The sequence below is a fragment of the Hemiscyllium ocellatum genome, chromosome 8, assembly GCF_020745735.1.
Source record: "Hemiscyllium ocellatum isolate sHemOce1 chromosome 8, sHemOce1.pat.X.cur, whole genome shotgun sequence".
NCBI lineage: Eukaryota > Metazoa > Chordata > Chondrichthyes > Orectolobiformes > Hemiscylliidae > Hemiscyllium > Hemiscyllium ocellatum.
The window spans coordinates 55,858,476-55,871,969 of record NC_083408.1 but is presented as its reverse complement, the minus strand read 5'-3'; the positions used below and the strand labels follow the sequence as shown (position 1 = coordinate 55,871,969).

General features: G+C 35.8%; 1 protein-coding gene across 1 annotated transcript in view; it reads right to left on the bottom strand.

Moving 5' to 3' along the window:
• The window catches only part of LOC132818253 (neuronal PAS domain-containing protein 3), a 1,297,641-nt gene that overhangs the window by 24,912 nt on the left and 1,259,235 nt on the right, over positions 1 to 13,494 (bottom strand). Inside the window, exon 10 of the mRNA XM_060829049.1 lies at positions 5,225 to 5,372. Coding sequence (XP_060685032.1) covers positions 5,225 to 5,372 — 148 coding nt within the window. The remainder of the gene's footprint in view (positions 1 to 5,224; positions 5,373 to 13,494) is intronic.

Genomic DNA, 13,494 nt, shown 5'->3' with positions numbered 1-13,494 from the left:
TGCTATGTGGCCTAAATAATACCTCTTGAATTTACTTCCTTTCAATAAGGTCTGTCTTATTAAAATTAAGTTGTCTTCAGTTAAAACCAAACCCTGTTACATTTATTTGCATCATGAAGGCAGCTCTCAGTTATCTTTATGATATATGGAGGTGATGGTTTTATGGGTTGGGTGCAGTGACTTTGGAAACATTGTCATAAATGTGTTTAAAGCTGAATTCAAAATATAAGGTCAGCTTGTAGGGCTTTTAAGTATATTGGATTAGAAATCAGGCAGAATGGATCAAGTGTCACCTTTATCAGCAAACTTATTTGGAAAATGTTAGCCCTACTGATAGTTGTTAAAGTCACAAAACGATGCAATGGCTTCCATGGGTAAAATGGATAAAGTGTTAAGGGTCAGAAGGAGGATATTTGGCCCATTGTGCAGCTCTAGTTTTATTACGTGCCAATCTCCTGCCTATTCCCCATGTTCCTGCACATCATTTCCTAAAAGGGGGTCAGTTAGCTCAGTTGGTTGGATACCTGGTTTGCAATGCAGAGTTTAATTCCTGCTTAATTAGAGTGAAGCCTGACGCATGGTGACCCTCAGGTTAAACCACCATTAATTGTCTCTCTCGAATGGGAGAGCAGCCCAGTGGTGATTTTACCCTTTTTGTACTATTTCTATCCAACTAATCATCCAATGCCCTCAAGTGTCTCAACTGAACCTGCGTTCAAACATTTCCAGACAGTGCATTCCATACCTAACTACTCACTGATTGCAAAACATTTTTCTCACATCACCTGGCTTCGATTGCACTTGAAATCTATGCCCTCTCATTCCCTTTTCTTTTACACTAATCAGCCTACTCATGATTTTGAAAACCTTTATCAAATCTCCTCACAGCCTTCTTCTCTCCAAGAAGAACAGTTATCCTCATAACAGGAGTTTGTCATTCCTGGAACTATTTTTGCAAATTACCTTTGCACCCACTCCAATGCATTCACATCTCTCATATAATGTGCCTACAACTGTGTGTGTTTCTCTGGTTGAGGTCTAGCAAGTGTTTTGTGCAAGTTCAACATCACTGTCCTGGCTCTTGTACTCTATGGCCTATTAATAATGCCAAAAATATTATCCTTTATTAACCATTGTCTCCATCTGTCCTGCCTCCTTCAATGATCTGTACCCACAACAAGGTCTCTTTGCTCTTGTACCTCTTTAGAATTTAATCCCCTGTTTCATAATGTTGTTCTGACCAAAGTGCATCACCTCACACTTCTCTGCATTAACCTCATTTGTCACCTATCCACCAACTCCACTAACATGTTAGTCATCCTTTTCAAATTCAATACTGTCATCCTCACAGTTTACAGTTCTTCCAAGTTTAGTGCTTTTGAAATTGTCCCCTGTATACCAGGATGCAGATCATTAATAGATATGAGAAAAAGCCAAAAATCACAATACTGATTCCTGGGGAATTCCACACTACAAATCATTATCCAGCTAAAAAACATTAATTTACCACCATTCTCTGTTTCCTATCACCCAGCCAATTATGTATCCATGTTGCTACTGTCACTTTTACACCATGACCTATAACTTCCCTCACCAATTGTGTGAACTGCAAAGTACAATAAGACAGCTGAATTGGCTCAGCATCCAAACACGGACATATATTCGTTTTAAGTATTAGAATTGAGTAGAACTATGAAAACTCCCAAGTTATCTGTGCAAACAAAACTTAGAAAGAGCTAAAAATGAAGCATTGTGTTTTGGAATTTTGAACACTGGAAAATGCAGGAACTTGAAACTTGTTGTTGATGGGAATATTTCTTACATAAATCTCTTTGATGAGTGGAGGGTTTATAATATTTGGATCAGAAGACTATTAAAAAGCACTTTAGCATCAGAAACTCCTACTCTTGGCGAAGCAGCTGATTTGATGCTTTTCATAGCAAAATTACTGGAAGAAATACTAAAATGGGATTCAGCAGCAAGACCCATTGAGTGCCATATTGATAATATGTAACTATATGATAATGTACACACAATGAAATGTGAGTGAAAAAAAGACTCAGAATCAATATTGCAGTTTTATAACAGATGCTGAACAATGGGGAAATCTCTAAACTGAAATGATGGATAGCAGCAGCCAGCTGTCTGATTTTTCTACAAAGAAAGACACGAACTCTAACAAACTGTTGGACGTACTGGATAAAGGACGGTTGGAGCTTTGTGCAAAGGGCACAAGGAATGTGTTGTAATTTTGTACATTTTATTTTGTTTGTTTTTAATTAAGTATATATTGATTTATTTAAAATGATAAAAAAGAATCTGTTATCATTTACTAAGTTCTGAAGGGATGCCTGAGATCTAATACAATGAGGGAACAGGTGAAGAATAATTTAATTAAAGGGTAAATGGGTGTGAGTTGCATTGTATAACTATAGCCCATAATTGGGTTTGCCCATAATGAGCTTTGTATGTAAATATTGAATTGGTTACACAGATGTTTTTGCATGTGTGGACAGTCATTAAAAAGACAAAAGAAAAAGTAACAGTGATTTTGTGTGGTGGGAATGTCACTCAGTTGTGTGTGATAACAGTTCAGTGTAAAAAGAGGAAAAAAATCAGTTAGATGTAGGTTTTATGGAGTGTTAACTAAATAGAGCTCTCAACATAAGTGTGGACTTGGATTCTTTAAATAGCTATCTTCTAGAGTATAACACTGTTACGGTAAGGCCCAATTTGTGAGTGTTACAAATAAGGTTGTCACTTCATTTTTCTTTATTTAAGGAGAATTTACTGAAGAGACCAACTTATTGCTTGAATCATGTTTAATGTTTTGTAAATACTTGCCCATTCCTGTGCCATGAGCTATTCCCTAGCAAACGCCATGACTAATGAGTGCATTCTAGGTTCCAACCTATTTTGCTCAGTAAGTAGTTCATTTGCAGTTTAGTAAAACAATTTTAAATCAAACTATCCATCAGTTTACATCTCTTTTTCTGTGGTATGTCAGATTTCAATTTTGCATCTCTTACTCATTCAATCATAATGAAGAATTTACTGCTTTGTTGTCATGTGTTCCATCTCACTGCTCTTGGGCCAAAAATAGGAGTATTGTAAATTACTGTATATTATGTCAAGTCATCAATTTTATTTAGCTGAAATAATTCAATAGATCATATAAATTTCAGTCTCTTTCACAGTTTGTATTTGTATGATCTTTAACCAAATAAAGGACTATGAAGATTATTGAGGCCTCAATATGTTCCCAAAAAAAGAAAAGAGTGAAAACTGACATTAATCTTTATATGTTGATCATGACGACTGCCACTTCACAACTTGTTTTGCTTTGATTTATGGAAAATTTACTGATGAGAGCATCTTATTGTTTTAATTATGTTTCATGTTTGGTAAATTGTCCCCTATTCTGAAAAATGTGTTGCTGGAAAAGCGCAGCAGTTCAGACAGCATCAAAGGAGCAGGAGAATCGACATTTCGGACATAAGCCCTTCTTCAGGAATGAAGACCTTCCTGAAGAAGGGCTTATGCCCGAAACGTTGATTCTCCTGCTCCTTTGATGCTGCCAGACCTGCTGCGCTTTTCCAGCAACACATTTTTCAGCTCTGATCTCCAGCATCTGCAGTTTCTCCTGTCCCCTATTATGGTATCATAATCCATAACTCAGTAAACAGGATGGCGAATGAACGGCTCCCAGGTTCTTGTTCATATTGTTGTCATGATTATATCAAAAATATACATTTCCATAGCATTGGCTTTCCAATTTATATCGATGACCACCACTTTCTGACCATTGATAAACTACCGGGCTGTTTATCTTACATTTAGTACTGAAGGAGCTGCAATTTTGTCAAATTAAATGTTGGAAAGAATTAAGCCATTATTTTCTCCACTACTACCCCAACTGTCCCCCACAAAAAAAGAAAACATAACTCATTTGCCTGTCTACCAACTCCACGCCTCTGCCAGCAACAGTCTGACACGATACTAGTCTGTCAAAAAGTTAATATCATATTTGACCTTGAAGTGTGCTTACACTGCGACTGCCTCTTTGAAATTGCCCAACTTTGTTTCTATCTCAGCACTTACAATGCTGATGTCACATTTATTTCTTTGTGACTTTTAGGTTTGACTATTTCAATATCTCCCACATTATACTAATTATAAATGGCCTGAAACTTAATTTGCACCAACACCTGTCTACATATGATGCCTGTTTTATGAGTCACTGCTGTTTACACCACACTTTGCAGAACTGTAGAAGACTATCTTGCCTGTATAAATTCCTTATATTCGTAACAAGAGAAGTTAGTGTAATATATTTTGAAGAAACCACAAGATTACTTGCAAAACATTTCTGTTCACTTTCAGAATTGCTTTAGGATCTAATTGTCATGTAGCAGTTTTCCAAATCTTATTAATATAACACATGTTCTCATCTTGAAAATAAATTGTCAACCTCTTTGGCCATTTTAAAAATATATACAAAGCTTTAAATAATTAAGAACTCACGGTTGTGTGACTTTGGTAATTCAATTACCAGTTCACTGAATTGAACAATAGTTTGGCAATATGTGGGTTGACATGGGTAAATACCAAACCATCAAATAATCCCAAGGTGTTTTCGCTTTCAGTCTCTATCTAGAGGCCGGTCCAACCTCACTACCTCTCTTACAGGATGGGAAAGAAAACAAATCAAAAATCCACACCAGCCAGAACAGGGTTGAAATTCTGTACTGCTGGTAGCAATCTGATCCACAGTAGCCATCAGCTAACTGATTCAAGGAGTCCAAGTTTCTGCTGTAATGTACCATTTTACATGTATGATGCAGCCATTTCAAATTAATCAGCTTCCCAATGGGAGGGTTATGTTAAATTACCGCAACTGTATTAACCTTTTTATAATTACAGCCATGGTGTAACATTTAGTAAAATCAGGAGACTTGGGGGCAGGGTAGTGTAATTAAATTTTTTAAATGCAAAAATGACTTTCCAGCATGTGAGTGGTCCATATGAAAGAATTGTAATATTTCTTAAGATATAGAATCACTAACAGCATATATGCTAAGCACAGATTTTAAACACCAAATTAGACAAACATAAGATACAGTTTCTTCATGAAACTTATAAATACTGAGCAACAAATATTTTTTAAAAACTATCCACATTTAGAAAAAGAAAATTTATATTCAGACAGAAGTAATTTTCTTACCTGAGAACATAATTGACCCAGATGACATTTTTTTCAGTGGCATTTTTTGCATTGAATGCAATAGTGGCACTGGACTGAATCCAAATATAGCCTCCATTTTTCTGCAGCCAGCGATAGTACTTAGTTACACATTGGCCTTTATTCAATACTAAATAAAAGAGATCAATTTCTATTAGGAAGAGCAGTAATGCAGAAGGGACAAATATAATTGGCTATATCACACAGAGATTGGCCCACATATTCTTTTATGTCACTGTCTTTCATGGAGAATAAATATGTGTTCTAATGTATCTCTCATGTTTAATTTGTAGATTATGATATACACAATAGCAAATTGGATTGAGTAATCATCACCTTTTTCTTACTATTTTTATTTGCAGGAAGACATGTTTATTGTGACATCATTCTGGGTCAAGAACTTAAAATATAAGATATCACAGATGCAGACCTGCACCTTTTGCATCCTACTATTTCACACCATGTTAGTCCTATCACACTGCCCACTAAATGCCCCACTGGTTAACAATATTACACATAACATTGAAAAGTCTTAACCACCAATAAAAGCCTAATGATTCTAGTTATCTGATTAGGTGTGGTAGGAATATCACTGATAAATATTTGTTCACTACTATTTGCTCCACAATCTGTGGAAACAAATATTATCACTTGTGCATTGCTACAAATATTAAAATGGTTGAGTATTACTGCATGAAAGAACTAATTACAATCGCTAATGGCTATTGCCATTTGTTTAAATATATTTAAACAACTGTTAATATGAAACTTTTAGAAGAATGTCACAATCAATTCTGACTCATCCATAAAGGTTTTCAATTACATAATAATTCTATTACAAAATTTGACCACATGGGGGTGCATTTTTCTTTTGAGACGAATCACTCCAGAAGGTCTGTGAAATATACAACTGCTATATTTCTGCTTAAATGAAGAAAGCCTAATTACAGTAATAAATCTGATCACCTTAGCTGTGAAATGGTTTTGTCAACTGATACATATTTCCATTAATCATTTGCAACTATAAATTAGAAAAAGATGGAATATTTCAGAGCAACATACATCATTTACCAGTATGTTCAATCTGTTTGTTTAATTGCAACTAATGAGTGTCAAATGTACAACCACTGTAGAAATTTTCTGCAAGGAAGCTGAAAAATCATTTTCATCTTGGGTAATGATTTTCAAGAAAAAATGGGTTAATCCTCTAGTTTGTTTGTCAATAGAAGTATTATCTGCTTAGAAAATACAGAATTTGCATAAATAATATACAAATCTGTAGAAATAATTTAAATTCATATGACAGTACATCTTGTAAAATGATAAATGTTTTAGAAAATGCACAGTTTCAGCAAGCTGACCTTAGTGCAACCAGGCACTAAGATTACCTTTACCATTCTTGGTTACACTTTCTGACGATTAATCTTTCTGTAACGGAACTGCACTAATGCTATATTTAGATTAAGAGTTTAGGTAGCGAATGGATCCTTAAGTTTACTCTCATCGCACAAACAGTATTGAATCAAATATATACCACCTTAATCACCTAATTAGCAGAATTTAAACCAAGTGTCAGTGAATACTAATCTCAGCTAAAAGTTAAAGCATTCCTCTTCACCGTATCTTTTATTACAATAAACTGCTTCAGAACGTAGCTGGAAACAAAACCTTATTGAGTCACTTTTGGAATATTGGGTGTGATTCTGGTCTCCTTCTTAATGGAAGGATGTTGGGAAATTTGAAAGAGTTCAGAAAAGATTTACAAGCATGTTGCCAGGGTTGTAGGATTTGAGCTATAGGGAGAGGCTGAACAGGCTGGGGCTGATTTCCCTGGAGCGTTGGAGGTTGAGGGGTGACCTTATAGAGGTTTACAAAATCATGAGGGGCATAGATGGGATAAATACACAAGGTCTTTTCCATGGGATGTGAGTGTCTAGAACTTGAGGGCATAGCTTTAGGTTGAGATGAGAAAGATATAAAAGAGATCTAAGGGGAACCTTTTCATGCAGATAGTATGTGCATGGAATGAGCTGCCAGAGGAAGTGGTGGAGGCTGGTAAATTACAGCATTTCAAAGGCATCTGGTTGGTTATCTGAATAGTATGACTTTAGAGGGATATGGGCCAAATGCTAGAAAATGGGACAAGATTAATTTAGGATATCTGGTTGGCATGGAAAAGTTGGACTGAAAGGTCTGTTTCTGTGCTGTACATCTCTGACTCTATGTCACATGATTGATAAAATGGTGAACAGAAATCAGAAAACTGACCTTTGCATTTAATTCAACAGCAAAGTGGTGAGTGTGAATACTGAACCAGGTTTTCTTTAGCTGGATATTCCATTTACATATACCTTTCATTTTGCTTTAGCAATAGCACTGATTTTTTTTATCACAGAAGATTTTTAAGTTCAAATTTTGACTCTGCCTGGCATTCAGCGTTGCTTTTCATATTCGATGGGTTCTAAGAGAATCTGCTGTATCAGCCATGGTCCTTCAGAGGTGTAGTCAATTTTGGGGGATTGTTGGAAGGAAAAATAAATGACTGGGAACAATCTTGATTCTATCAGAAAATAATTTTGCTTATTGTCATGTTAGGGATTTAACCAGCACTAGAAGAGATGTGCAGGAAGTTACAATTGCAGAGTACCAAGAATTACATGTGGATGAGCACAAACTTACTTGAGCAAGTATGTCTAGATTCACACAAGGATGAATTGACAGTAGATATTCTGTGCTTTTAACTTGCTTATCAAAGCAACTTGTTGGATGAAGTTTTGATTGCTGATGCAATCTTCCATTTTCTGGATTGATCAATTAAGCAACCACTGAAGTGTCTCCACAATGATTTTTCGGTTTTTGTAATTCTCAAGTTGAACAAAGGCACTATTGTACTCAGTTGGCTGTCTGCCTAGCACAGTGATACGGTGATGAAAGCTTTGAGACTGATGAATACAAAGGACATAGGAGGGTGGGAATAGGCGACAATCTTTTGGGTGGAGGAATCCTGACAAAGCCAATACCGGCTTAAGTGAAACATTATCCAAGTCGCACAAGTGCTGTACAGTTACCTTGATCAATGTTCTGGTGAGGTTTCATTCATCATCTTCTTTACCTTACTGCTTGACATTGACTTTCATAAACTCAGTAATACGAAAACAAAGAATTGTAGATATTGTAAATCTGAAATACAAACACAAACACAAAGTTCTGGAGAAACTCAGGTCTGTCAGCATCTGTAGAGAGAAAAAACATTAATGTTTCGAGTTCCAGCGACCATTCATGAGAAATTCTGACAAAGGGTCACTGGATTTGAAAAATTAACTCTTTTTCTCTACAGATGTTGCCAAGTTTGCTGAATTTCTCCATAACTTTCTGTTTTCCCTTACAAACTCAGTGCTTGATCCAGTTTTGTTGTTTGTTATTTATTTAAGTTATTTGGATGAGAGTTTAGCAGGAATGTTTAGTAAGTTTGCAGATTACTAAACATTGGTGGTATAGCAGACAGGAAAGAAGGTTATTTAAAATTACAAATGGACCTTGATCAAATGGGCCAATTGGCTGAAGTGTAGCTGTTGGAGTTTAATTTGGATAAATGCGAGATATTGCATTTTGGTAAAGCAAACAGGGACAGGACTTACACAATTAATGCTATGGCCCTGGACCGTGTTGTCAAACAGAGAGACCTAATGGTTCATGTACATAGTGTACAAGGTGTTTAGCTTGTTTGCATTCATTGCTCACACCATTGAGTGTAGGAGACAGGGTGCCATGTTGAAGTGGTACAGGATATCAATGAAGCCACCATGGTTTGGAAGACAGTTCTGGTTGTCCTGTTATAGAAAGGATATTATTAAATTGGAGACAGTTCAGAAAAGATTTACCAAGATGCTGTTGGACTAGAGGGTTTGAGGTATGAGGAGAGGCTGGACAGCCCTCTTTCTTTCACTGTAGCGTAGGAGGTTGAGAGTGACCTTATGGAGGTTTATAAAATCTTGAGGGCATAGATGAGGTAAATAGTCAGGGTCTTTTCTCTCTGGTGGGGGAGTTCAAAACTAGGGGAATATTTTTAAGGTGAGAGGAGAAAGATTTAAAACAGACTAAGGGCAACATTTTTCACACAGAAGGTGGTTCGTATCTGGAATAAACTGCCAGAGGCAGATGTAGATCCAGATACAGTTGCAATGTTTAAAAAACACTTTGACAAGTACATGAACAGGAAAGATTCAGAGGGATGTGGGCCAAACACACACAAGTGGGACTAGATTAGTTTTGGAAAACTTGTTCGGCATGGTTAAGTTGGACCAAAGGGCCTGTTTCTGTGCTGTATATACTTTATGACTATACCAGATAATAGTGTTTTAATGCAACTTTGCAGGCATCTGCATTTAGAATTCCTCCTGATTTTCTCAAAAAATTATATTTGAAATCTATAAATGGATAAGAAATCTAGAGTGAAATATTATTTGATTCTGAAACTCACAGTGTTATTATTTATTGGTCTGGTGTGAAATTATCAGCTTTCAGCATCATTACACCTCTGAAATTGACAAAAACTTCTGGAGTTTGCATTTGTACAGTTAAAAGTAGAAATCCAAAGACGCTGTCAATCATTCCGTGCTTCTCAAAATTACTACTAATGTCCTAGAATCCACTGAACTCACAGCAACTTCCACTTTTGCACTATTAGTTTTGCTATTATTCTCACTGTTAAAAGTCTTTTAAGAAGTTACACCTCATTGAAAGAGTTAAAATCACACAACACTGCAGTGCTCTGAAACCTTGTACTTCCAAATAAACATGTTGGACTACAAACTGGTGTTGTGTGATTTTTAACTTTGTCCATCCCTGTCCAACGCCAATACCTCCACCTCATTGAAAAAGGGACTATAGGTGTTTAAAAGCATGCCAATTTTAGCAGCACTTCGGAACAACTTCTCTGGTTCTGAAAACCTAATGTATGTATGTGGGATTTTACATTTTTTTGTTATGATAATAAGTTCAATATAGTTTGTTTTTTCAACAATGTTAAAATGTGATTCAGGGAGAAACTGAAATATAATTTGTATGTCCCAATCTTTATTTTCCTCTCTGAAAATAATTTTAAAAAATAAAATGAATGTTTTTAACTTCTTGGTTTTCTACCTTTGAGAATCCTTTCATGTATTTGGCTGCTTCCTATTTATTTTTACAATACTAGATGCCAGGTGTTCCCATGACAGAGTGCTAGATTCAAATTAACCTATAACCTGTTTTGCAGTCATCAGCAATTGACCTCATTTTGCAGTGGACTGCAAAATCTGGCTAAAAGATGTTCTTTTATGATTCTGCTCAAATTTTCAATTTGGATGTTGCATTAATTACAGCATTATTTCAGTATACCTTTTAAAAAGAAATTTGTTCTTTCACGTAATGATATGTTAAGATTTGACCAAAATAAACTATTGCCTAAATACTATCATCTTTTGTAGGCAACTTGTACTTTACTGAAAATGTTAAGTCACCCATCATGTGATCCACAAAATTACAGTCCTTTTGACAAACAGTTTCAACTTTCAGCGTGTTCCTATGTCCTCTTTTTGCTGAGTAGTGACTACGAGTGACCATTGTGTTTCTCAGTTCTTGGAAAATTAATTAAATCTAGTATTCTGATGATCCTTCTTCTCTCTAGCTATTCCATGGCATATCACTTGGAATCCTTAGATGATTGTAAGACTGTCTCCCTTCCACATCCAGCTGGAGTAGCTCCGCAAATTCAAGCAGCTTTTTTCTCCATTTTGCCCCCTCGATACTGCTATCTTTGGTTTTCATTGATTTATATAGAAGTCTATAATATCATCACAAAAAATGCTTTTTCAGCTCTTTCCCATTGTGACATAAAGCACATTCACCTTTTGTTCAGATAGAAATACTAATTGCTTAATTTTAACTCTAAGCTCTATTTTCAACTTAGAAGTAAATGGCCAGTTTACAGCACAACTGTTTACAACCTGATATTCTTCTCAGTCTTTGGGAGACTCTAAGTCTAATCATTGCAAACACAAAGACTGCTGCCATTGTCTCCAAATGTAAATAACAAGCAAGTGAAGCCTTTCTTTGACCACTAACATTAAGTCATCTTTGTTTACAACAGGTAGATGGCAGAACAGGTCACATGACCCCCTTTAGATATGCTACATTTAAATTTACTGTCCAAAAAACCTTTTATCTCTCAATTGTTACATATTTAGTAATGAATATTATTGGATTTTCACAATATACTAGAAAACCTGTTGTAAACTTTTAAGTTATAATACCGCTTAATTTTCAGTGTTTTATAAACACTTATGATTATTAATATAACTGAGACTGGAAGATTGCACCGTTCCTTTAATCCCACCACTCCATGGGTAACAAACTCAAATAAAGATGCTTCTCCCAGTTATCAAGGTGACTGATAAAGTTCTTTATTGATATCAGGCTTTAAGCAAAAAAATCCACCAACTCAGTTTCTTTAAATAATTATGGATTTATATCAAATAAAGTTTATTCAATAAATATAGAATAATTATTAACATACCTTGTCAGTAATATAGAAGAACAAATGCCCATCTCTCTAAATATTCCCAAAACACACATCTTCATGCTTCAGGAAAAGAGGGCAACAAAACTCTCTGCAAAAAAACACTTTGGCCAATGGGTTATTCTTGGAGGCAAGAGGATATTATTCTGGAGTCTGTTGCTTTGATGTTCTGGCACGTGTGGTCAAATCACTAATCATGCATGGCTGAGTCTTATAGACTGAAAACGTATAGACCCTTCTTTCTCAGGTAGTAAGAAGTTTGAGATTATTTTTCAATCACTCATTCAAAATAACAAATAGATTTCACTCTGAGCTGCTGTAGACAGTTCACTTTTTACTGGGAAAAATCAGTTGGACAGCTTGTTCATTACAAGTGTTTCTCCAACTCAACTCATTCTGAGAAACTTTCTTCCAACTCTGCTTGCCTTTAGCAGGCGTTTTCTCAGCTTGGCTTGTTTTTAGTTGGCTACTCTCCAACTAAAGTCATATAAAACAAACAACTCTGCAAGCAAGCAACTATCGCCAGTCTATGATTTCTTGGAAGCCTTGGTTAAAAAATATCTGTAGTTCCACAGTGAATTTTCAATGACTTATTTTAAGTAAAGTGCTATAGGTAGGTCCACAGACTAGAAATACATTTATTATTCACAATCCTTCAAAACTCAAGTCCTCCAAACTATATTAAATACTAAGTGTTTTTGCAAAGTTTGTGAAGGTTTGTAGCTCAGGTTGAAGTTTAGGGTGTAGGTTTGCTCGCTGAGCTGTAAGTTTGATATCCAGTTTGATATCAAACTGGATATCCAGCGAACAAACCTACATCCTAAATACTGAGTGCCTTTGTAATGCTATACAATAGGAACCTAAAACTGTCAAGTTAATTTGGTTTTCAAATTAAAATATAGGTTTTATTTCATTTTCTATACAGATTTATTTGTTCTCTGGAATAGTTATGCATCAATCATTACTCTAAACTGCATATTATCTGTGACAGGCTTATATTTAAAGTTTTATGTTTACAATTATAAAAACAAAACCAGCTTGGTAGTGTCAATGGAGGCAGGATTGTTGAAGAATTATTGAAATTGGCTGTAACTTTGTGGGCAGCAGTTATGCCTCTCAGTCAGAAGGCTGTGTTTTATATTTCCACACCAAACACTGAACACAAAATATAGGATATTTCTTCAATGCAGTATTGAGGGAGTACTGCAATGCTGGAAGGACAAAGTTTTAGGAAAAAAATCCTAAACTGAGGTTCTGGCTACTCTCCCCATCAAGTTACACTTTTTAAAGAACAGTAGGGAGTTCCAAAATTCTTGCAAGCCTTTACCCTTCAGCCAACTTTATCAAAATAGACCTTTCTTCTTTTCAAGCTTGTGGGTTTTACCTTCAGTCACACATGAATGTGGTTCGGATGATGGCATTTGAAAAACACATACGGTACACACTCAATTATCTGCGCTCCCACAATCTGCATTCTTGTTTATTTGAGAAGACTTATTGAGAATAGTGCAGAAGGAGCTGTCAGCATTTCCTTTCAGAACTTTTGTTAGCTCTACTTCTGTCAGCAAGATATGCTGTTTCTGTAACAGCTGATCTGAGGTAATTAGCTTGCTCCAAGCTCCCCAGTGAGCTTGCATGGATCTCCAGCCAAATAAACCACTTCTACACCAAGATAGTGGGCCAAAAACGCTCC